Below are 26,544 nucleotides of genomic sequence, written 5' to 3' on the forward strand. Positions count from 1 at the left end.
CATCCATATTTATGCACAAATAAGGAAATCCTTCAAGAATATTCAATGGAAGCTTCGAGAGAGCAGTTATCTCCACCAGACATCTCATCCGGAAAGCCGACGAACTGTCTGGCCAGGCGTCTAGTAAAATCGCCAAGTCATTGCCAGCCGAGCAAGTAGCTGGCATCTGCGAGATACTGCTGATACAAACGCGCACGCGTTTCCAGCCTGGGGTGCACTCGGAGATCGTTGATCGGCGCGTTCGTTCGATTACCGGCGCGCGCGATTGGCCTACTCCGCGCCGACGTCGCTAGCCGCGGGGCGCAGCCAGGTTTTTGATGACGTAAAAATGACGACACTTTCCTGTCAATCATCTTGCCACGGAGCACGTCATCTGCTAGGCGCCGAACCCGACGGGAGTTGGGAAGTTTGGAGCGATCATACGCTCATTACCAAACCGGCTTCGCATGACACGTCTGGTGGATTGGATTGGATGCAACCGGCGGCCGCGGCTGCGGAGTGGAACGTTTGGATCCAATCGATTGTTTAATTCAAGAAAATGGCTCTTGCGTTGGGAACTTAGGTTGTTGCGCCGGCGTTGCTCGAGGAGGAAGGAGAGCGGGTGACGGTGCGAAACGCGTTTCAAGAAATGGCAGAAAGCAAATTCCGGCGTCACTTTCGTTTCTCGAAACAAGTAGTGCGTTGTTTGTACAGCGAAATAGATCCCATCATCCGTGCACGCGAGCCACTGGAATGTTGTTGCTGCCTCTTGAAAAGTGCGCCACTGTTCCCGTCGTTTCTCTTTTCTGTTTTCTTCTCGCTCTGCGCGACACCACCCATGGACGACGCCGAAAAACTAATAGTTATAAATAGCAGTAGTCACACATACTACTATTTGAAAACGTTGTTTAAGCTTGAGAAGAAAAAAATGCATTTTTTAGATAAAGATTTCATTCATTGGAAGACGAGAAACATTTCGTTTTGTAGTATACTGTCTGGAAGCAGACGACAAACAGGCGAAGTAAACTTCCGGGGAGTTCACCGCTTGCCGATTGGCATCTCTCTCCGCCCGTTCTCAGAAACTTTGCATACTGCCACTTTGTGACGTTGCAGCAACCGAACAGAACGCGCATTGAACAAAGATCTCCGATCGCGCCCCAGGTGCCGAGGTGAAACGACAGTCTCGGAGCGTACTTGTTCTTTTTATCTTTCCTTAAGTTGTGCATCACAGCTGCGTCATGGCGCGAATTTCGAATTCGTTAAGCTGGATATCGCATGTGGGCGCAAAGAAAGAAAAGGAAAAGAGGACACCAAACGAAGTTTTCCTAATTCCTGGGTATACTGCCACAAGTAGATTGTACATGTGAGAAGTTTCATTATGCCGTACATTTTACCACTTTTGAACATGTAAACGTCGCACATTGCCGTCAATAACGGCGAGAGCCGCGCTGGCTTGCATGTTTAATAATTTTTTAATATAGGCGAAGGTAGTAATAGCTCAATTGAATTTTGCAGCGGGAACATCACTAGAGTTCAGTGCCAGGTGCCATGTCTTACATACTATAACGTGAAACTCTATGTCTTCGAAAAAACGGTTGGCGTCTGTAAATGTTCCTCCGCTGGATGCATAGGTTATGCCTCACTAAAGTTACCGGACATGCTTGCTTTCTTTGCTTACGCTGTTAAGGAGAAAAACGTACACGAACATATACAGAAGTCCTCGGGTTCGCAATAATTATGTCAAGTTACCAGTATACGGGTATATTATTAGGTAAGACAGATTTCGACGATTACCTTCCGTGTTTAGAGAATAATAAGCGCACGTACATATGAGCGCCGTAACAGAGCCCCTGCCCAGCTGCCTACTCACATAGGCTGAAAGACCTACGCATACGTCTATTTAAAAACGAGGTTTGGCCAGCAGTTTGCTCAATAGACTAAGCCTTAAGTGTTATCCGGTTTTTATACCTTACAGCTTAACCTGGAGTTACCGGCGGTTCAATGCGCTCACAATGACAAGTTGATTTGCTATCCGTTCGCCTTTACAATAGCCCTAAGAAAATTCAAGATTGATCACGCTTTGTTTTGTGTTGCCCAGCCCAGCGGTCATCAAGACCCCCATGGGAAAACAGCCTGGGGCCACTTTGGAAGACCATATGCGGGTGTGTGTTAAAATTATTTTTTTCCTAATTAAGTTCCTACGCACCACCTACCCAGCAACAGTGCTTCTTCTCGAGCGCGCATTCACTGAAAGTGATGGCGCTGCACATTGTTGTGTTCTTTTGTGTTTGAAGATCCCAAGGCTGTCAGTATACTGTTGAGAGCTTTGCAGAGAGAGGCATGTCGAGTACATAATAAACTTGGAGCACGATGGAAAAACCGTGACGATAGGACAGACACGGAGGGGCCCCATGTGCCCATCCTGTAGTCACAACTGTGTCTTAGTTCACGCTGCAAGGTTTCTTACTTATGGAATACCAACTGTGCCACTCTCAAGCCTTTTGAGTAAATGGCTGCGTGCGGACATAACGGGTTGTCGGACTGGAACACTAATGCAACCAGACAGAGCTACAAAGTCGCGGACGTAGTTAAAAAGAAGCATTTATACGAGTATTTAGAAATAGGCACTAAGAAGGTAACTATGAATCTGTCTTATACCAGGCATTGCAGCTTAATTCAATGCAACGCCTTATCGCATCGCCACTGAACGTAACTGTAAAGGATTTCAAAAATACTTTTCGCACGCATCCTGTGTCTTGAGTGCTGTTATTCCTGTTCAGATTTCTCTTTCCCAGATTTTTTTTTGTCTTCACATGAGTCATGTATTTACATGTCTTTAACAGTGTATTCTGTTTACTAAAGTATAATTCCTGTGTTGGCAATGTATAATTCTAGTGTTTATATTTTTCCATCTTTTAACACATGTCCTCTGCTTATATAACATTTGCGCAGTGTTTCTTGTTTTAGCAGTCTTTTATTCAGTGCATGCACTACATCAGTGCGGTGTTTTCTTTTTTTTCTTTCCTGCCAATGTCAATATTAAAAGTGCGTTGCGTGCCCCCTCCCCTCTTCTTTAATTTAATAATCTCTGTCAGATGGTATTTATGGTATAGTGAAAGAAATGAACAAATAAATATATAGCTGACCGATAGCTGACAGTCCATACCAGACCGACAAGGTGGACTGGTGGCGTCTGTGTACATTCTAAAAATGAATTACCCTGACCTAAAAAGCGTTTGACAACGTCGGCTTGCTGACCCACCATCGCACGTAACAAAGCCAAAGTTTTGATGTCATCCAGGTCACATTCTCGTTGGAAAGGAGTCACCCTACATATTTTTTTACAATGAAGTACTTGGCGCTCGGCGGCGCGGTCTCGCAGTGTTCCGCGTGCGCGAAATGGCCTCACAGCATGCACTAATTTGCATCCACGTAGAAATGTAGACACCTGCCTGTCTCCCATTACCGGAATGACTGACTCGAGGCCAAGTAACAAGAAAGCGTGTACAGAAAAAAATGGTTCCATTGCAAAACGAACAAGAAACAAAGGAGTCTTCATTGCCTAATCAGACTGGCCAATGTTTAGCAATGAAAAGAATGTGACAGGAATAATATGAAGCGAAGAATGTAGTAAAGTTACCTGCAAAGGCGTAAAGTTGGCTTCCCTACACAGGGAAGAAAAAAGATGCAACAAAAAGAAACATAATGTTCGTTTTTCGCCTTCGCGCCCGTAGAAAGTCTCACGTGAAAAACTACCACCAGGCGAGTTGCTCTTAAAGATGCAATATCGGATCCTGAGACGCACACACTGATCGCCTGCGCGGTCTGTGTTTTCAAATATTAATTCCGAGAGAGTTGTGCCCACGGGACCTTGCCTATGGGTCCGCCCTTGCCTGGGTTATTTCTACTAGTTTTTGTAGGAAGCTCGATGACTATCACCTGTAAATTTTATACGCAAACGACGCCTCCAGTCGTGGTAGGTCCGCAACTCACGAAGAAATATCAGGCATGGACCCGCAATATTTCGTTTCAGGCATTTTACCAGCAGCCCCAGTTATAAACTAGGGATGTCTGGCGCTCTCGTGACGTACCATAGGGGATGACGACTCGCAGTGCTCTCGCCGGGGGGTCAGTGATGGCGCTCAGATGTTCGCTTGGAATCGTGTGCCCGCTGAAGCCAAGCACAACTCCAGTCAGTGATCTTTCACAGATTTGTCAAAAATATCATCTGCTAGGTATGCCCACCCCTTATGTAAATACCCAAATGGGGTATTTGGGGTATCAATTTATTTATTAAAAGATAAATACTTAATGAGGCCCTGAGCTACACCGCTTAATTAGGCAGTGGGGCAGTCCATTTCGGTTCATTATTTTGCTACGTCACGAGGAGCGCTATGTCTAAATCTTCATCGTCTGACTTGCGCATTCGTACAGATGCTGGAGCTGACGGGTACCGCACACGCCTTGGGCAGGCCAGGCACCGCCGACGAGGTTGCCCGTTGCATCGCATTCCTGGCCTCGGATGACGCCTCCTTCGTCACTGGAATTACAATGCCCGTCGATGGTGGCTTGCAGCTGTTCTCGACCCTCAACCGTCGCAATCTCTGAAGGGATACCTAAAGGGCAACGTGATAGCAAGTCATGACACATAAGCGGCGTTGGACAGTGATGCACAAGGGAAGAAAAAAAGGATTGGGATTGCACTGGCGCCTGATATGAACACATATTCATCAAGAATCATTAAGGACCATATGCATATATGCTTATACACTAATAAATATGTTTTGGCTGCACACAAGTTTTGCTCTGAGTTACCTTTTACAGCACCTCAGTTCGTGGCGCGGCCGTAAGCACGTTCAACTGCAGGGCATGTCCTATTTTCTCCTTGTCATACTGAAAGATATATGCTTACACCAACAGCGGTTCTTTCTCTTCTGCGAAACTTTTCCCGCCATTGCCCCTTCCCTAAGTATCGTGTAGCTCAGTCCTGGTTTAAATCCCTGCCTTTCATTTATGTTTCTCGTCTCTCTTTATTTTTCGCAAGCCCCTTTTCGCGAGCGTAGTGTGATATTAGCAGGTAAGGTAGAGTGGTGAGAGACGGTTATGTGGATGCGGCGAGGCTGGTGTTGTGTGCTTGTGATTTTTCACATGAAATCCACCCAAAAGTCATTCGCAGCAGCTGCTTCTCTCCTGCCGGCTATTGCACGCACGTTCTGCTCCCCAACGTGTGCGACAGAACTTACGCGGTCAGTGGGTAGTCCGTGGCGTAATGGTTAGCGCATTGAGTGGCGATGCTGATGTAACAGGGTTCGAAACCAACCATCGGACCAACTTGATCACTGCGAATGTGCCATTGTGCACAGACGTGCCGTTCTTCAACGAACTTCTTTTCCACCGACATGGGCAAATGAAGGACTGGGAGGTACCGCTGGGCGAATAAAGTCTTTGACGCCGACTGGGAGCACTGGATATGTGGCACTCGGTCTGTGCTGCTCCACAATGAACCACTTTGAAGCCAAATTGCGTCAGTGAGTATGTGCCAATGGCGTCTTCCCCTCTTCAATAAAGGACTTTGACGGCACCTTGAGTAACTAGATGCGCTCCAATGGTGATGTGCCGCTATAGAATAACCTCAAGGATGCCATAAATTTATGCGATACTCAGCTGAATCAAATCGGCGTCACAAGGGCTCTTCGGGGACAGCAACCGGGCGCATTTGCAGGCTGCGCCACAAGTTCGCTGGGTATGTGCCACTCTTCAGTAAACCTCTATACAACTTGGGCCACTGAGTATGTGCATTTGAGTGTTCGGCAAGCGAGGGAGCAATTCTTAGCCTCCGCAGACACCGGCGCGCCACGAGTCTCGTCTCGGAGGCCTCACGCGGACCTCTCGGCAACGTCACCAGATGGCGCAGCTTGTCCAGAAAAAAGCGAGAAAGAGTAGCCCGGTGGCCGTATAACGCGTTTCTAAGCGTTCATACGCGCCGGCGCGCCGCGCACATCGGAGGCCACGCGCAGCATTCGCGGCCGCGGCGCTACACGGTGCCGATTGTTCTTGGGGATGCACGAAAGAGGAATGCGGCTGCTGCATTATACGCCTCATTACTCGTTTGGCTCGTGACAATACGTTGTGTCCCCATGTTTATTCAGTGCTAAGTGCATTACCGTGGATAGTCATCGTTAGATGGTTTCCGCCGATAACGCTGCATATATAAGGCAAGCAGAAGAATCTGACCTGGCACTTTTACTGTGTCCTTTAGAGACATTGCTAATATTCATTAACTTTTGTTTCTAAACAAGTTTGCCGGTGATTGTTCGTCGTTTTTGTTGCGGGGATATCCACAGCGACACTGAAAGCCCACTCATGGATAAAAAAGAATGAGAAATACTGGGGAATGAGCCAGCTTATTAAGTTCGTGAGCTGAGAGTTAGGCGGCGCTGTAATGTATACTGGGTCTTCACTAGAGCGCAGTGTTTTCTTAATTCTTAGACTTGGAGAAGAAACTGACTGGCTGGTCCAATTAAAAGCTGAAAAGATTGTCCATATGTGGTTTCATGACATTGAAATCCTGATAGCATGCGGTATGGATACAAACCAACACCGCCTAAATAAGAAAACAGAACTGACTGCCGACTGTAATGCGTTTAACATTGAACCAATATAGCCACACAACGTATTGCGACCGTCAAAACGAGTGATGTATGAGACGTGTAGTGCAGCGAGATTACTTGTTTGCGTTTCCCTAAGAACAATCGACGCCATCTAGCGCCAACGCCGTGAAGCCTGCGCGTGGCCTCCAATATGTATAGCTTGCCGGAGTATGTGAACGCTGAGAAGAGCGTAATGCCCACCGTGCTTCTCTCTCACACTTCTTTCTGGACTCGTTGCGCCGTCTAATAGCAGTGCTAAGGAGTCCGCAGGTGGCTTTTGAAACGAGAAGCGTGGTGCACCGGTGCACGTGAACACTGAGAAATGCTTCCTCGCTTGCCGCACACTCAGTGGCACATAATCAGCGACATAAGTAGGCGAGGTGTTCATTGAAGAGCGGCGTATATGAAGTGAATTTGTGGCACAGTCTGATAATGCGTGGGGTTGCTGTTTTTCAGGAACCCTGGTTACGTAGGTTTGATTCCGCTTAGCATCGGATAAATTTGTGGGATCTTTTTCATCATTCAACACCAGCACAATTCGAACGGTACACACCCAATGCTCCCAGTCGGCGTCTGTTTTTTCGAACAGATGTACATGCCCCCTCCCGCGTCTACAGTGACCGATTACGGTGCGAAAAAGTTAGTTGAAGAAAGGCACGTATGTAGACATTGTCACATACTCTGTTACTTTAATAGGTCCAGTGATTGGTTTCAAACCCTGTTACCTTAGCACAGCAGCTTGATAGTGCACCCGTTTGTGCACGCACTACCCAGTGAACAAGCGAGGCGGCAAAATAGGTAGATAATACCTACATACATTTATTCATTTATTCAGACACACAATCCTGCATGCAAGCACGCACGCATACATAAATACATACATACATACATACATACATACATACATACATACATACATACATACACACACACACATACATACATACATACATACATACATACATACATACATACATACATACATACATACATACATACATACATACGGAGCCACAGGAGTGCGTGAAGTACCCGTAGAATTTCATTTCATTTCATTTATTTACTCTCAAGGCAGTACAGGCATTACAGAGAGGAGTGACAATAGGAAAAGAAAAAAAATGCCTAATGAGGCAGCACATGCTCACAGATAGCCGACTATCACATGGTCTGTGATAGTGACGATGGATGCGGGAAGGCGATTCCAGCCTTGACTTGTTTTCGGGATGAAGGCTTTGAGGTATACATTGCTTTTACGCTGAGGCATCCCAACCTCCATTCGATGATCAATGCGGAATGACAAATGGCTCGGTAGCGAAAATAGTGACATTTTTAGCTCATTATTAGTGTAGTATGTTTTATGAAACAGGCATAAGCGGGAAATTCAACGTCTAGTAGAAAGGAGAGGTATTTCAAGCTTTCGCTTCATGCGAGAAACGCTGGCTAAGCGATAGTAGTTATAGAGAATAAACCGAACTGAGTGGTTCTGAACCGATTCTATGGACTGTGTTAACGCATTGGCTAACGCATTGATAATGAGCCCCGGGCTTACCTCTCTGAACATGCGCATTACCGAGGCCGTCATGGCTCTCAAATTTACGTCGCCTGTTACAGCTAGTCTCGTCAATAAAGTAATTGGCCTCATGTCATAGGTTACTCGAAAAAACGGCCAAATCCATCTCCCGATAACTGTCGACGATAATGCATTTGAATTTAATCAACATAGCTGTATCAGAAGACTTCCAGTCTAGCCTAGTTAGTGTTTACTGCATATTATATTGACCGCTAAGAAAGACGAGGACAGGGGAACAGAACACAAAACGACGACACGGATGAGTCCAGGGAACTGTACACTTCTTTGTTAGCGGTCAGTATGATATGCAGTAAACACTAACTAGGCCAGACTGTATGATATGGTCAATATGATATGCATAGTTCTATCATTCTGAGCTTGATGAAGTGAAGCGTCGGCACAGCCAGTGAACAGTGAACGCATCTATTCATTTATCTACGGTATATATAGCGCACTCGTTACGTAAGAGGAGGAGAGCGTTATCGTACATCCGGCACCGGCAGGCGGACGGCATGCGCATACGGTGGGTGCGCATGCGGATACGATACAAAAAGGGAAGACGTATCGTGTCTTCCCTTCTCACAGAAGTCCGGATTGTTTTAGCGCCTCTAGCCGATTTGTCTGAAATTGACATCATATGAGAGACGTTCAGGTGGCCTAGGTTGCCTTTGCGATCTGCTAGGTGGCGTTGTAGGCGGGCTCTGTCGTCTCGCTGTTCCCACGCACACTAATGATGACGCAGCTAATGGCGTATTATACGCTGCCAAATGGCGGGGTGTCTTGTTCATCGTCTGACTCACTTGCTGAAAGATCTGGAGTGAAGCATCTTTCCTGGCTAACAACTGCTGGCGGCTTTGGCGTAGTGTCTTCTGGCTCTTTGTGCTGATATAGAAGGAGCGTGGTGCAGCTGGTGCCATCACCTTGGCTTTTTCTGACTACGACGTCTCCTTGACTCGCACGACAATATTATGTTGAGGGGGGGGGGGGGGGGGGGGCAAGGCATGACGGCTTCGATTAATTTGCTGGTGCTTCCTTATAGGAAGCACTGGATGGCGATGGGAAGTCAGGTAGATGTGTGCGCAAACGCCTTCATCGAAACAGTTCGCCAGGGCACCATCCGTCTTCCAAGGGCCTGGCTCTGTAACTAAATAAACCAGGCCAGAAATCTTACTTTGCTTCTGTGAACTTTTAAATATCCTTTTCACCACCAACACGCCTTTCTCCTGCTAGTCCGTTTGAACGCCGGAACCGGGGACTTGAAGTCACTTGCTGAAAGTCATTAAGTCTAGCGAAACGTGCGAACTCTTGGCTTTAAAGTTGGCGACCATTGTCAGTGCACACTTCCGTTAGTATGCCGTATCGTGAAAATATCGCTCCGAGCCCCTTTGTCACGAAGTTGGTTGACAGGTCACGCTACTGGTCGACATCTGGAATGTTAGAGATGAAATCGTAAGCACACAGGTAGTTTTTGCTGCCGTATTGAAAGATCCAACTCCAACGCGCAATCAAGACTGCGAAATGGTTGATCGAAGCCTTAACGGCTCAGCTGCCTGGTTGCGGGCATGCCTTCTGCAAATAGCACAATTCTATAATAACGCTTCAATGTCCGAGGAGCACTTTCCTATGCCTAGGTGCCCTGCGTGAATCTTCTGCAAAATGTTAGTCCGAATTTGCGTGGGGATTACAACTTTTGTCCCCTTGAGAAGTATTTCGTCCACGACTGAAAGCTCGGAGGACGTAGACGCGAGTGGTCCTTCCATAGCTTGTCCGTCCTTTTTCTTTTGCAACACTATCTTCAGATACGGGTCACATGCGGTAGTTCTTTCGCTGACGACAGCATGCTGATGGCATGGACTTCAACGTCGGAGATGTCCGTGGCTGTGCCATCTTCCGGAGCTGGTGCCCTTGACAGCATGTCCGCTAGGGCCATCTGTTCGCCGGGAATGAACATGATCGTGCAATCGTACTTCGAAAGTCTGAGAAAGAAACGGTGCAGTCGTGGTGTCGTATCCAATAACGCCTTTTTTGTAATGTCGATGAGAGGCCGGTGGTCGCTCTCAATTATCACCGGGTGGCTGTAAACAAAGTGATGGAACCGTTCACAACAGAAAACAAGCGCCAGACTTTGTTTTTAAATTTTAGAATTGTGCAGTTCAGTCTCCGTTAAAGATTCCGACACATAGGCTACCAGTGTCCATCCGTCTTCACATGTTTGAAAAAAAGCTGAAACAACGCCGAATTGCGAGGCATTTGACGTCACCTTTACATCCAGGTTAAGGTCAAAAATCGCTAGCAGTGGTGCTGCGCTCCGGGTCTTACAAATATCCCGCCACTCTGTTTCATGGCTTGGTGTCTATTCAAACCGTACGTCATGCTTGAGAAGCGTCCTTATGAGAACCGTTCACTGTGCCAAGCTTGGTAGATATTTGCTGCAATAGTTAATAGTCCCAAGCATCTTTGTTATTTCTTGCCTGTTTCCTGGTTTTGGCATATCGTGGATTAATTTTGCATTAGGTTTAGTACCTTCGCTCGAAAACATATCACCCAAGAATGCAATCTTCTGTGCACCAAACGTGCACTTTCCAACATTAAAGTTAAGTTCCGCGATTTCAGCTGCTTTCCGAGCACTTCGTAGGCGCTGGTCGTGCGGCGCTCTGGTCGCACCACAGATCAACACATCTTCCACATACACGCGCACACCTGGAAGGCGGTCAATTAACACATTTAGGACTTTCTAGAATACTTCGCTTGCTGAGGAAATGCCGCAAGGATTCCACAAAAAACAATAACGACCAAAAGGTGTTGAGAACGGGCACATTTTAGCTGCTTCCTCATACAGTGAAACATGATTTAAATCGACATTGGCGTCTAAACGTGACAGAAATTTCGCGCCAGTTAGTTCCACCTCAATGTCCTCTGGTTGATTATCCTTGGGTTAAAGGGATAGTGAATAAAAAATTTGTCGCCGAGATTTCTGCCTCCAGTGATAGCTGTCGCACCGAGAGCGACCAAAACAACACTCTTTCTGAGGAGAAGTGAGCGAAAAGTAATTATTTTAGTGAATATTTCTCAAATCACAGCACCTACCGGCCTCCTCCGAAAGCTCTGGCAAAACCGGATATCACGTCACGCTTACCCACCTCGAGGCCCATTGCGAGCGATCGTCCACACTGAGCGCGCGAAAGGGCGAGTTGACGTTTGCAGCAACGCGCTTTCTTTGTTCGACCGTCCTATTCGTACCGCTTACTCGTGTGAGCTGTTCGAAAACCTCGTCTTTCATCTCGTGGATTTGTGGTTTGATGTGTGGAGCAGCCGTGTCAACGCCGCAAAATGCCGAGGGTCTGCTGCGCGCATGTGAAAACGGCAGGCAGCGGTAGTCTTTTTCTCGCGTACTTGTTCACGCTGCAGTTTTGCGCACAGGTGCCGTTTCACCGCAATTTGTCGTTTGTACGACGTTCTCAGCCAGATGTTTGGCCAATTCTGCCAGAATAAATCGAAATCCGGATCGTCTGAAGCGACGGCTGACGAAAAAAAAATTCGCCGACATGAGACTGGTGGCGCCATCTCGTGTGCACCAAGGGAAGAAGTGCTCGGCTGCGATGAAACAACGGGACGCTGAAACCGCTGCGCATGTACTCGTTCACTCCGTGAATAACAAGACGTTCCCTGCTTAGAGAGGCGCATTTCAGTCACTGCACATGCCTGGCTTCAATCCTCACCCGTTGCTTCATCGCATCTATTCTCACGACAGCTACTTGCGCGCATGAAGCCCCTGCCGCGGGAGAGTCGGCAGCCGACTGTTATGCTCACGCCGCCGGCCACACCTGCTCCGATGGCGTAGGTACAGGGAGGTCTACACGCGTCAATATCTTCAACGATTTCTACGTTCTTTTTTGTACAGTGTGTACTCACGGCACCTGTATTGTGCATTGGTGGCTTTCATGTTTTACGCGCTAGCAGCTACCCATCCAAGCGGGCGGAGCAAGCCGCTTTGCGCAGAACGCAGAGTAAATTCCTTACGTCGCCTGACATTGCATAGCCTGAGGCATATGCGTCCTCGCTCTGTTGAAGCCAAACATGGCAAAGCGTTTGACTGAGTGAATCACGCTGGGCGCACCGCCAGGGATGCAACACTGTCAATGAGGCGTGCGCCTCTCGTCTCGCTAACTCATTCGTGACAGGTGCGAGCTTGCGATCCGAGCCGCAGGAACCGCGTTTATATCTGGTTTCCACCTATGATGCCGCCCCTGATCTCTCGAGGCGAACGCGTGTACATGGAATGCACAGTGTAAACACCACTTTGCTGGTCCAGACTCTCTCGGCACCGTGGAGGGAGACTGCTGCGGCGGGTCGTCGTCAATTTCGCTTGACGACGCGGACGGATCGTAGGCATACGCCTCTATCGTTCGTGGTCGTTCAGTAGGCCGCTCATCCAAGTCGGAGTCATAAGTTCTGCTCATGCTATCGCTCTCACTAGAACTTTGCATTTTTCTCTGCGCCGCGCGAGGAAAACAAAACTGCGCAGCCGGCGAGCTCGCTCCGCAGCTGCTGAGGGTAGGTGTGACGTCAGATTCGCCGGCTTGTTGTCGGGAGCGCTTTGCGAGTGACGCGGTGGCCGCTCATAGAGAGTCAAAAATAAAGCCATCCGCTCAAAAGTAACCCGAATAATGACTATATACTATAGCAATCGTGTCTTAGGAATGCAATTGTGGGGCTTTCTCTATATTCTTCGATTTTTATTCTGTATCTCTTTAAGGCACCCCCTTAGCTTGCCGTCTTTTTTACGAACGATGACTAATGGGCTTACCCTGTCTTTTGGGCTGCTAATCTTCCGCACGATGGCCGTTTGTTCCATCCTGTCCAATTATTGGCGAAGCGGCTGCTGAGGAGGCAGGGGCACTCTTCGCGCTGTCTGGACGATGGGCATAGCATCTTCGCGAAGCACAATTTTGTATTCCCGATGAAGGCGTACAGTGCCGTGAAATAGGTGGGAGAGCTCCCGGGCTGTTTCTTCGGAAGTGGTTGTGGCTACAGTGTCAACACTCCGCTGAATTAAACCGAAGCGTTCGCTGGCGTCCAGTCCTAGAATGGCGTGGTGGTCTTTTTTTCTCCACAACGAAGTGTGCACTTCCCTGCAGGTTACGGTTGTGAAGCCAGCGTGTCGTAAGTACCGTGAGGTCAATCTCACCGCAACCTACCACTTTTGGGAAGTCGTGAGTCCGCCCTGCCAACGAAGTGTCCATCGATGGTGCCGTGCCAGGTACCGGGAGAAAGGGTTCCGAGCAACGTTCAAGAGAATGAAGAAAAGGGGATATATTCAAAAAAAGGTACATGGCTGAGATTTACAAAATGGCTGTAACTGTCGGAGCAGACTATGGTAGCGCCTTAGCATGTCCGAATCTCACAGTGTTTCCGAGCGTTCTCCCCCTGCCGTCAGGATCTGCTTTTATCCCTGCGTCCTCATTGCCCAGACACCTCCTCCAATCTGGCATCAGTAGACAGAGGGCGTCAGGAGGCCAATCCCGGTGTCGGGAGACAGATGGCGTCGGGCCACCGATGGCCTCAGGAGGTCGGTTGCCTTTTTCCTCCGAAGGGAGCTTGGTCGGAAACGCACACACCTTATTTGGCGCAAACAGGGAAAGAGGGGGAACGTCCGCTGACTCCGTTTCCAGCTGGTCGTGCTAATTTGTGCGGCTGAAAGGTGTGAAGAAGCGTAGCCTTGCACGGACCTCCACTCCGGCATGGACAGGCCGATTTGGGCTGCTGACACGTGTGAAGAATCGTAGCATGAGGCGTGACAACTGTATGTCGCAGGGGTAGTCGGGCACGATATTACCAATGACGAGTAGTGCCGAAAACGTTCCACAGTGCTTGATAATTCCGCCGTTGTGTGAGCGCAGCGCAGCGTCGTTTGACTGAAGCCCACACTTTTAACTTGCGATAAACAGACAGTGGTACTAGGTTCCCTTGGGATTCGGTGTCAACCTTGATTGCGACGTTCCTTCCACCTATCGTGGGTTTCACAAGACAGTCGCGCCCGGTCGGAAGGCTGTTTACGGCTACATCCAAAAGGTCAAAGTGGTCATCTTCTTGCTGTACTTCGCCAATATTGGCTCTCGCTTTGCAGCACAAGGCTAAATGATTTGGCTTGTTGCACAAATGGCTAGTCTTGCTGTATGTCGGGCAGTGCCTTGGCGCATGCATTCGGTTGGAACGAATAGACCTTGCAGGTTGACGTCGCACCCTCTTATTCGCAGTCACTGGGACGACTTCAGGTGCTTCCTTTGATCTAGATCATATTTCCTTTTGGCGAGCTGCGATTTCGGCTGTTTTGCATAAGGCGATAGCACTTTCCCATTATAACTTCTTTTCTCTGAGTATTTTATTGCGCTGCTTCGGGGAGCTCGTTCCAAAAACGATTTGGTGCAGAACCATGTTATTCGTTACGGCAGTGAAATTACAGATCGTGGCGTGTTTCTTGACTTCTCGTAGAAAGTTTTCGAACGGTTTAGCCTCCTGCTGCACGCGTGTACGAAACACGTACCTTTCGTGAACTTAGTTTTCTTGCTCGCCGAAGTACCCCCGGAATTTGGCAACGACCAACTTGTAGTGATGTTTGCTTTCCATCTCCAAGGACGAAAAACTGTTGTGGATATCTATCGCATCTCCGCTTGCTACGCTTACAAGAAGTGCCGTTATTGCTGCTTCTGACTTAGGTTTCTCAGGTGACGTTGCCTCCAAGAAAATTTGGAACATTTGTTGGAACAGCTTCCAGCTTTTCCCGGTGTATCCGGATATGTTCAGTGTTTCCCGAGGCTTGATGCATTCCATGACAGCCGATGAAGATCCAGGACGTCCATCAGCGGCTGAGCAGTATTAGTGGAATTCGTGAAGGGCAGGCTTCACCACTTCTGGCACCATGCATTGTTCTGAGCTTGACAAAGTGAAGTCCCAGGGGGGATTCTCTGCATGGCTACCATTGGCTGTTTTGATGCAGGCGCTCTTTCGATGCTAGCGCTAAGGTACAGTGTACTATAAGGGGTCAGTACCAGTATTTTTACCAGTAAGAGTCAACTAATTTCCGCAAAATTAATACCGATAGTATATTGAAAGAATACCAGTGTAAAGTGATTCAGTGTTCAGTTGCATTCAAGGAATTCAAGTTGTATTCCACACACCGCAGTGGATCAGTGGCTATGGCGATCTACTTAAGGCCTAAATATTTCCGTGTTTCACTTGAGTTGTTTCACCTGTAAGAGTAACCTTGTGCATTTATTATTATTTATGACCACGGAGTAACAGTTTTGCTTTCGTTCTGTACAGCAACATAAGGGTTTTGTCGATGTCGCGACATGGCTCAGTCACTGCAATGCTACTCATCTCTTGCTTACTGTGTGCGACAAAAACACTGCAGGGACTGCAGGGAATAAAAACCACCTAGAACGTCCTCTGGTAGTTGTCTAAGTACATGAAAGCATTGTTCCACTTGCTCGTCTTCTCGCCGGCCGGTGTCATTGTCAATGTTATGGAAATGGATCCGACCAGTATAAACCCTTATCAACCATCATCGGTCGTTCGGTTATCATGTTCAACAGCGAACATGACAAGGCAAGCTTAATTAGGGGAGAAAGCATTACGGCACTGGAACCCACGACCATTGCTCTTAATTAAGTTGAAGTTAATAACAGCATTTAATTAAGATATAGTTATTTAGACATTCGAGCCCTTAACCTCTGGTGCGAGTCGAACACTCGACCCTTGGTGTTAAGCTGAATTACGGTTAATTTAGCGGAGCTGTTGCAAAAACACCACTGCATTTGCTGAGGGTGGTATGAATTGCATTATTGATGGTTCGGATGCTTGTGTTGAGCTTGATCTTTACTGAAACGTATGCTGTTATGCCTGTTGTATTGCTAATTTCAATGCATGTATGGAATGTTCGGTTCACTTTGTTCAGCGCTTTAGGTGCGATCATTACGTGGGTATGTGCCATTCATTGTCTTACGTGACGGGCAAGTTTCGGGTCGACATAGCGACGAGAAGCCACTGGCGCCGGCGGAGGCTCAGCTCGAATACTGTGATGGAGACCGTAGAAGCTACGGAGATCGATCCGGAAGAATTGAATGTGTCGGGGCAATGGTACGTTACAAAGAAGAAAGGAAAAGCGGCCCCCCTAGTGAACAACGAGGTACGCCATACGGAACGTCAGCGAGCCGCCGAGAAGCTCGCAGGGAGGAAGATGGCGGCTAAGTGGGTTGAAAGGTAATTCGCCCGACTTCCGCACGGCGCCGAGAAAGTAGTCATGAGGCCGCACGGCGGTCTGGTACGTCTAATGAAATACGGAAGTGCGTATTTGGCAGATGCAATACTTAGGGCAGCTGGCGTCAGTCGAGACGCCACCGGAGGGGACGTCATCCCGATGAATGTGAAGCAACATTCCATTCTCGTCGCTAGCGTCAGTGCGGAAAGGAGGCAAAAATACCCCGACTTGAAGCTCCTCATGTTCGAAGGGCAAAAGATTGAAATGACTACGTACGTTGCTATAATGGAGGACTGCGGAAAAGGCGTGGTGCATGAAGTCCCTTTGTCCTTCTCGGACGCAGATATCTTGAAAAGGCTGCAAATCTACGGGAATCCTCAGCTCCTGGGAGTGCGACGACTCGGAAAAACGGCGAGGACAGTTTTAATACTGTTCGAAGACAAAGAGGTGCCACTGTAGGTGAGACACACGCCCGCGGCGCAACGCTGCGTAATCTACCGAAAGAAGTACGAAGTTTGTAACGCCTGCGGGCGGCTCGGACACCGCGAATGTGAAATGTCGTGGCTGTGGCAAGGAGCAACCACCACAATGCCATTTATGTGAACCCAAGTGCCAACTGTGCGGGAAAGGACACCCGCTCGGTTACAGCAAATGTAGAGAACTCTACCGTGTTCCTTACGAGGTGAAGAAGAGGCAGTGGGAACGAAAGGTCAACATGCTACAGCAGCAACTTCAGAAGCAGCAGCAGCAAGCCGGACCGACTGCCGAAGTGAATCCCAGGGGTCGTTCGAAGGTCAAGCGCGGAAACGAGGACTTTCGCATCGGAACCGACTCCTTTCCGAGGCTGCAGGAAACCACCAGAGAGCACCAGCAGCATGGCCGTTCGTGGTCCCGCACCAGGGGGCGCTTCGGATCCAGACAAAGGGGGAGATCGAGCTCCAGGGACCCGGCACACCCATGTACTAAGACGCGGAAGCAGAGCAGGGACCGAAACAATGTAAGCTTTGGCAGTGGGGCAAAAGATAAGAAACATGAGCAGTTCGATAAATTACGGAAAGAGGTTGGGGAGCTTAAAGAGGTCATTAATAAGCTCACTCAAGAGTTGCATAGACCAAAATTACAGGCGTGTACGGGGTCCCCCTCCCCCAACAACGCGCAACCAACATTGGTATCGAAACCAACCAGCCCGGTCTCTACGGCTGCGACTCCCATGCAGCCTGCGGCACCGGAGGAGGAAAATATGATTATCGAATCGGCTAGACCACCCCCAATGAAACGCAAAGGGGAAAAGGATGATCCGTTGGTGACACTAGAGAAAAGATTAGAAGCTAAAATCGAAACTAAATTTGATTCTTTCATGGCCCAAATTATGGGAGCAATACAGCAGACTCAAAGCCAGATCCAAGCCCTTACGGGTAAAGTACAAAAGCAAAGGGCCGAATTAAAAGCCATCGGAGAATGGCAACTAAAAGCGGAGGAGCAACTCGACCAGCTCTAATATGGCCAGAGGCGCGCAAAGTGAGTCTTTAATCTGGCAGTGGAACGGTCGCGGCTTCCAACGCAAGCGAGCTTTAGTGCAACAGTACTTGACGCTATTAGATGAGAAACCGCTAGCTATAGCCCTGCAGAAGACGGGCAAAGCTGCACAGCTCTCGGGATACCAAGCTTTTTCATGTGACAGGGGTGAGAAATCTCGCGTCACGACGTTGATTAAGAGGAATATTGCGGCAATCATGCACGAAATCAACTTCAGAGGCATTGAGGCAGTGCTACTGGAAAATATTACGGGACGAAAAGAGGAACCAAGAGGGTTCCTATTAAACTTGTACAGTACTCCACAGCAGAGAAAGGTGCGATTCAGGGCCCTCTTTCGCAAAGCTATTCAGGCAGCCGGGACTAATCCCTTGCTAATAGTTGGTGACCTTAATGCAGCGCATACGGAGTGGGGTTACGCTAAACAAGATCCAAAAGGTAGGCAGCTATGGGAGGACGCGCACGAGCTAGGACTCACCCTACACACGGACCCTAGCAGTCCGACCAGGGTGGGTAACAGCGTGTCAGCAGACACATCCTCTGACCTGACATTCTCCAAAAATATGACAGACCTGAATGGGAAAAACAGAGCTCAATTTTAGAAGCGATCATTTCATTCTGGCCTCAATCCTTAAAAAAAGGGGTGAAGACGCGTCGTGCGTGTCAACCGAGGATCACCGAATGGGGATTATTTAGGGTGAAGCGAGAGAAAGCTGCCATAGGGAAAATCACAAACATAGAGAAATGGACGGAGGTCATCGCGTGTCACGTTGAAGGAGGCAACCAATACGCTTGAAGGGGACGATGCACCGGAAATAGTCGATAGCAAACTGCTTCACATGTGGGAGGCAAAACGTGGTATGGAGCGCAGACTAAAGAAGCAAAAATGCAACCGTAATCTTAGAAGGCGGATTTCTAGACATAACAAAGAAATTGAAAATTACGCGATCAAATTAGGCGAAAAGAATTGGTGCAGCAGATACGACGAGATGGAGAGGGGCATGAGCCTTTCGAAAACGTGTGGTCTGCTGAGACACCTATTAGATCCGACCAATTATAATACCCTTTCGGGAATTAGATTATCAAAAGCCAGGCGCGCGTATGAGGGTACAGACGCGGAATTTATGGACAAGCTAATCACCATGTACATTGGCGATACTCATAGCACCCCCCTCCCGAAGTACGACGGAGCTCCCAATGAGGAGCTCGACGCATCCATCACGGAGTCGGAGGTGAGGGCAGTACTATTGGGACTAAAAACCTAATCAGCCCCGCGCCCTGACGGTATAACTAACAAAATTCTAAGAAACCTGGACGATGCCTCCATCAGCGCTCGGACGGAGTACATGCAAGAAATTTGGACTAAAGGCCACCTGCCACGCCAGTAGAAGATGGCAAACGTGATCCTAATCGTGATCCGGGCAAACCCCCAAAACTAGAAAATCTAAGACCCATTTCCCTAACCTCCCTAACCTCATGCATGGAGAAATTGACGGAGCGTGTAGTCCAGACCAGACGGACGCACGAGATCATCGGCTTCCGACCGGGCTTGTGCACGCAAGACGTGATGCTCCGACTAAAACATGACATAATCGACTCACGTTCTAGAGACGCCAAGGTAATCCTTGGCCTAGACTTGACCAATGCTTTTGATAATGTTAAGCACGAAGCGATACTCCACGATCTCCAAGAAATCGGGCTTGGAGCACGAACACTCGACTGTGTCAAGGACTTTTTGTCAGACAGAACTGCCAGCCTGAAGTTCCAAGATATTGAATCTCCAACACTGAAATTAGGAAGCAGGGGCACGCCGCAGGGCTCGATTCTCTCCCCGTTCCTCTTCAATGTGGCGATGAGGGACCTCCCCGAAGCTCTGAGAAGCATACAGGGGCTAAATTTCAGTATGTATGCGGATAACATCACCCTCTGGAAAAACCACGGGAGTGATGCTAGCATCGAGGAGCGCCTGCAGGCGGCGGCGGACACTGTCGTGGACTATGCTGCCAGTAGGGGTCTCTCGTGCTCTCCTCAAAAATCGGAATTATTCGTCTACAACCCAAAGTCGCCCCGGTGCAATCGTAGCTGGGAATCTTACATTAAAGTAGAGGGGAAACCAGTCCCAAAGGTAAACCAAATCAGAATCTTAGGACTTTTCATACAGGAAAACGGTTATTATGATGGGACAATCAAAAATCTAAAGGGATTTGCCACGCAAGCCCTCGGCATATTTAGAAGGGTCGCGCTGAAAGGACGAGGCCTGAACGAAAGAAGCTTGCTTAAATTAACCGAAGCATACGTAATAAGCCGCGTGTGCTATGCCACGCCTTTCTTAAACATCAGGTCAGAGGAGAGGAGGAAACTCGACTCGCTCATTCGACGGTGCATAAAGAGGGCCTTAGGCTTACCAATTACCACCTCCACAGAGAAGCTCCTCTCTATGGGAGTGCACAATACCTGGGACGAAATAGCGGAGGCTGTCAGAATTTCGCAGCTCGAAAGATTAAGCTGAGCGACCACGGGCAGAGCCATCCTCGAAATGGTAAGCCTGCAAACAGATAGGGAACTACGAGGCAAGACAAACATCCCGCTGGACTGCTGAGAAAATCTAATCATTCCCCCCCTCCCTCGTAACATGCATCCCATATTCAACACGGAGAGGAAGGAAAAGAGAGCAGAAGCACTAATCAAACGCTTTGATTCGATGGACAGCAAGTCGGTTGCGTACGTGGACGCGTCAAGTGGCAAGTCGTGTGCGGCGGTCGCCTCGGGGGTCGATGCCCGAGGTGCCCCCGTATTGGCCACCACCATTAGAAGCCGCAACTCGGAAATGGCTGAAGAAGTTGCGATAGCGCTCGTCTGCGTGGGAAAGGAAGCAAATTTCATAATTAGCGATAGCACAACGGCCATCCGGAATTTTGGAAAGGGTAGGATCTCGCCGGAAGTGGCAAGGGTACTGGCCAGTAGACGGCTGAACAGAAAAATTAGCCTAATTTGGACCCACGCACACACGTCCGTTTGTGGCAACGAGGTGGCCCCCGAGTTAGCCCGAGCTCACTACTTCCGGGTGGCTGTGGAACCGCCCGACTGCCGGAACATGGACGAGCGTCTGCAAAATTATAGGGAGATTGTCGAAAATTATCGGCTACGCAGGAGACCGGTGCCACCGCCGGATAAAAGTCTATACAATAGAGAGGCAGTCGCATGGCGGCGCCTGCAAGCTGGGAACTTCGTAAACCCGGTCTGGGCATACCATGTTATGCATGATAGAGAAAATGGTAAGTGCAAACACTGTGGGGCAAGAGGGGCCCTCGATCACATAATCTGTAAATGCGCTAGCTCACCAGGGGCTAAAGCAAACATAAATTGTAGAGAGGCCTGGGAAGCCATGCTGCGGAGCGAGGACCCTACTCCACAGCAACACGCCATCCGCTTGGCGGAAGAAGCCGCGAAGAGTCAAGACCTTTTTGCTTGCTTCTAATCGCGGAGGTTCCGGCCCCCGTCCCCAAGGCCTGTGTGCCGGGGACGGGGAGTAGGGGCCACCTTATCCGGCGGTACAATAGCGTTGCTATCATCATCCTCATCGTCATCTCGTTCGGTAGGCATACAAATGCTGACGCATTTAATACCAACGCGACAACGTCCACAGCAAACCAACGCATCCCAGCCACTTCGGCTAATGTGCTCCGGTGTAGCGCAGGCCGCTGCGCCGCCACTACCACGTCCCAAGGATAGATGGATGGATGTTATGAGCGTCCTCTTTGGAACGGCGCGGTGGGTTGCGCCACCAAGCTCTTGCTATTGTATTGCCTAATGTCCTACCTAGCTTAAACAATAAAAAAAGAAGAAAAAACCGCTCTGAACTCCCATAACCAAAATTTCTGATCCCCTATAGCGAACTGTGCTTTTGTACGTCTCCGTTTTTTGTCGTTTCCCGAATTTTCTTCCACCAATCCTCCAATCGCCTATTACTAATCCTTATGGCGGACATGTTTACTTTTCCACTGTTTTCGCTGAACCCAAGGCCTTCAAGGAGGCCAGTGGTGCCTCAATCGACCGCTGGGTAGACGTCTTTACATTCTAATAAAACATGCTCCATAGTTTCCCTAGCTTTACCGCAGCAAGCACATGCTTCTTCTACCCTCTTATATCTCGCTTTATAGGTGCGTGTTCTAAGGCATCCCGACCTCGCTTCGAAAAGTAATGAGCTTCCCTTTGAGTTATCATAAATTCTTTCTTTCCTGATTTCGTTCTTTCCTCTTAAGTAGTTACTCATGGCAGGTTCTTTTTTTTCCATTGCCGCCTCCTGTGAGATTATTTCAGCCTCTCTGACTTTCCGCTTGACGTTCTTTGTTGCTGTGTTGCCCACGCTACAGACCACATACTTGCTCGTAAGCTTCCTAGTTCTTTTCCTCCACTGTGAATCAATGTTTTTCCTGTACAGATACCTCAACGCTCTCCCAGCCCATTAACTTGCTTCCATATTCCTCAGTCGCTCTTCATACTCAATTTTACTTCGAGCTAACCTTACTTCAAAACTAGTCCAGCCTGTATCACCCTACACAGCTTCATTTGTAGTCATCCCGTGAGCGCCCACTGCGAGGCGACCCACCAACTTTTGGTTGCCATCGAGTCCTGCTTGTACCCCTGATTTCAAACAACCAAACCGCATTTCCAAAAGTAAGTCCTAGAACTAGTACACCTTTCCACATGCCTCGGAGCACCTCGTACCTATCGTACCACCATAGCGCTCTGTGCTTAATTAGGGCCGCATTTCTCTTCCCCTTCACTGTTATTGTTTTTTCCTGTTTCCATATATATATATTGCTTTCGTTTGTTCATATACCAAGGCATTTATATCCTGTTACCCGAGGTATTTCCTTAGCTCTGTATCACCATTGTCTGGTTACTGCATTCATTGAATACCATAACAACAGATTTTCTAACAATAAATTTCAAACCTAAATTGTTGCCTTCCTGTCCACAGCTGTAAAGCAGTGATTTGGGCTTGTCGGTAAGACATCGTGAGGCTTAGAGCGCGTGAAAAAGACAAGGACGAAAGCGAGACGTGACACAAACAGGCGCTAACTTGCAACAATCATTATTTCGAGCAAGGGTCCTATACACATATACAACTCTTTTCGCGTACATCATACAAGCGCTGTTTGCAAAAATTCTTTACACACCGTTGCGCAGGTACGGTAACTCTTTGCGGGAAAGGACAATCGATGGTTTCCACGCACAGTTATCCCCAAGCCTATCAATCATTTCTGCTTCTATAATTTCGCGAGTTATCCCACCTCTGGCTCTACTCACAATGGAGCAGTCTCTGTATGCTGGAGCACACGTCGAGTGGTGACCGTCATCCACCCTGGCAACAGCGGACTTGCAATGCCTGCAGTGAGCGTCAAGGAACCCACCCCGCTTTTCTGCTACATTACACCGGTGCTCCTTTAAACGCTCGCTGAGGCACCTTCCTCTTTGCCCCTCGTGGTTCTTCCCACACTTTAAAGGAAGGTTGTAAACAACTAGTTTCACACATTCAACAAACGGTTCCTGGTGTTTCTTTTTGCACGTGCGCTTCTCAGAGAGGCCTGGTCTGATTAGTCTGCACAGATATTGCAATTTTGTAGACGCTGAAAACACAACCCTAACATTCGCACGTTGACCTAATTTCTTTAAACGGTGCGATAGGCCCTGGATATAAGAGATGACAGCAACGCTCATCTTATCTACACAAGGCAGGCTGGCGGAATTCTTTGATAGCTTCGACTTGAGCAGACCATCAGCATCGATAATAAGTAGATGCGTAGGCTAACCTGCCAAACGAAGAAGGAGGATCTGTTCCTTGATGCTTTCGGACATCAGCTCCGGGCATGACTTACATTACGCGTTTGACAAGCATGTCTTTGTGATTCCCCTCTTAACCAACTTAGAGTGCGCCGACTGATATGGGAGCAGTGGCTTGTTCGCACGAGGCTCGTACTTCCAGCGTACACGGTCGTTGGAAAATAAAAACTTAATGTCAAGACATCGGATACTTCCGTCAATCGGCAGTTCATGCGTTACTTTTAGAGGAGAGAAACCCTCGCGTATAAAAGAAACAAAGAAATCATTAGCCTTGATTTTAAGAGATCCGTTCGTACCAATCGTTTCCTTGCTTTTTTTCAACCATTACTCTAAATGTCTCTAGCTTATCCCGACTGCCGACCGTTTGACGTTTTCCTTCACTTTAAACTCAAGCGCTTATGGAAGATGTAAGTTACCTACGGTTCTCACTGGATGAATCCCTTCGCATTCCATTAGGATGTGCTAAGTGTTCGCGTGATTTATCCTGCAGCATAAACAGGCCTCATGTTCCGAATATTTTTTCTGGTATCTTTTTCTCCGTAGGCTACCGGCTCGTGCCTGAAATAGCAAGCAACTGCTAGTTGTGTTATCAGACAGATTTTTGCTTTTCATTTCGTTCTTCTCATTCTTGTAAATCTCCATTGGCCTTTTTGTTTCCATTCCTTGCATCCAAATAACTGTCTTTGTTTCTCAAACTTTTTTTCTCATGACTCTTGGCTGTGTACGTACAGCTTTAATTACCCGTTGCTTGGTTGCCAACTTTCTTACCTCTTCCTCCATTCTGTGCCCACGTTTTTTAAGTACAGATATTTATGCATTTTGGCTGCCCCTTCATATTCATCCATGTTTTAAAGCCTCGCTTCCAACTAATTTTGCTCTCTGCTCCTCTGAGTTCAATAGAGGCCCAAACCATGTCACCCTGCACTGCCTCATTTGTTGTTTTACCGTGGGTTGCAAAAGGCAGCCGGCCTACCAATCTTTTGTTGACTTCTAACCCGGACAAGATATCCAATTTTCATCACAGAAGGGCATTTGGGAAGGTTGACACCATTACTCTTTTACAGATTCCACGCACCACCTCATACGTATTGTGGCTCCACAGTGTACTGTGCATATTGCAGCATGCCACTTCCCTTTCATGTTGAGATTCTCTTACTGGGTCTTTGAATAAGTCTCTCCTTCGTTTATCTAAACGCCAAGGCATTTATATTGCTTGACTTTGGGTATGACTTGCTGTTGAAATAACATAACGAAATTACTCGTCTCTTCAATAAAGACCATCACTCCCGATTTCTCAGTGCTGAACTTGTGACTTACATTTCTCGCTGTGTTGCCACGGATGTTCGCAAGTGTCTGCAAATCTCTTTTATTCTCCGCTAGTAGCACTATGTCCTCTGCATACATCAGTCCAGGGAGCCTCTGTTGCGCCATTCATCCATTACGCATGTAGCATAAATCAAACCACAATTTCCTGCTTGCCAGTCGTCTTTCTATGCCCTTGACATAAAACGTGAACCACAATGGATACAAAGAACATCCTTGCTTCAGTCCTTGATAAATTCTCGCCACATAGTTGCCTTATCGATCTTCTTATATAACGTACACTTAGCTGTTGCCAAATAACTTCCCAAGCAGCTACGCGAAGTCACCCTACATGCCTTCGTGCATCAGAACATCCCATAACAATTCTCTGTCTACGTTTTCATAGGCTCCTTTATTATCTAGTAATGCTAACAATAAAGGTATATTCTATGCTACTGAAATCTGTATGCACTGAGTTAGTACAAATATATTATCCTTTAAGTGCCCGCCCTGCCTAAATTCATTCCGCAGTAACCCCAGTACATAATTTTTCTCCCCCTTATTCAACAGTTCCAAATTTATGGCTTACATTGCCATTCTATATATCACCGACGTTGCTGTAACTGACCTGCACGAGCTCATCTTATCCTTCTCACCTTTGTCTTTGAAGATGAGGTTCATCTTGCTTTCACGCCATCCAACCGGAATTTTCTTCGTTATAATCACTTGCACTGTGGCATTAGGCCGCAGTGCCTTGCTCTTGGGGCCGAGTTTTTTTATTTGCTGTAGTATGATTTCATCAAGTCCTACTGCAGTGTCATTGGGGACATTTTCATCTGCTTTCTTTTTATAACGACTTTCTATGCTAAATATTGATCTCTACGGCTCCTCTGTTGCGGCTGGATCTGTTTGAGCCTCAACTACGCTTTCTTTCATGCGAAATGTATCCCTAAAAATGTCTGTGATGTATCGCAGTGCATCGTCTCCTTCGTACATGTTACCGTCTTCATCCCGTCTTCATCCCTTCGAATTTTTATTTGGAGCTCCAACTGCTCTTATATGGTTCAAGAATATTTGGGGCGCCACTGTCTCTTTTGCGAATGTAATAGACGCAACGTTCGCTTGAGCATTTAATTTTCTCTTGCACTCGCTCACTCACCATCCTTTTCTTATCTCGGTATTTGTTATATGTAAGTAGCACCTTTTCTTCGTGTATGCGCACATTTTTTGTATCTCGGTGATGCGTAGACGACTACTTACGCCCTCCTATAGCTTGTTTTATTTCCTTGTTCTACCGCTTACGCGGTTTCCTCTTTTCGGCCCAACAATTTTATTGCTGTGTCACTTTTATTTCCTTCTGCATAACGTCTATCAGTTCCTTAAATTCACAGAATGACCCCCAA

The 26,544-nt window shown here is 47.8% G+C and overlaps 1 protein-coding gene across 5 annotated transcripts in view; it reads left to right on the forward strand.

Annotated features, from left to right (window-relative positions):
• The window catches only part of LOC126531092 (3-oxoacyl-[acyl-carrier-protein] reductase FabG-like), a 113,714-nt gene extending 108,937 nt beyond the window's left edge, over positions 1 to 4,777 (forward strand). For 4 of the 5 annotated variants that reach the window (XM_072287364.1, XM_072287365.1, XM_072287367.1 and 1 more), the window contains 2 exons: positions 2,078 to 2,141; positions 4,414 to 4,777. In XM_072287364.1, the coding sequence (XP_072143465.1) occupies positions 2,078 to 2,141; positions 4,414 to 4,587 (238 nt within the window). In that variant the 3' untranslated portion in view covers positions 4,588 to 4,777. The remainder of the gene's footprint in view (positions 1 to 2,077; positions 2,142 to 4,413) is intronic. The other variant, XM_072287366.1, reaches the window with a different exon arrangement.
• The last annotated feature ends 21,767 nt before the right edge of the window (positions 4,778 to 26,544 follow it).

The sequence above is a fragment of the Dermacentor andersoni genome, chromosome 3 (assembly GCF_023375885.2).
Source record: "Dermacentor andersoni chromosome 3, qqDerAnde1_hic_scaffold, whole genome shotgun sequence".
In the NCBI taxonomy this organism is placed as follows: domain Eukaryota; kingdom Metazoa; phylum Arthropoda; class Arachnida; order Ixodida; family Ixodidae; genus Dermacentor; species Dermacentor andersoni.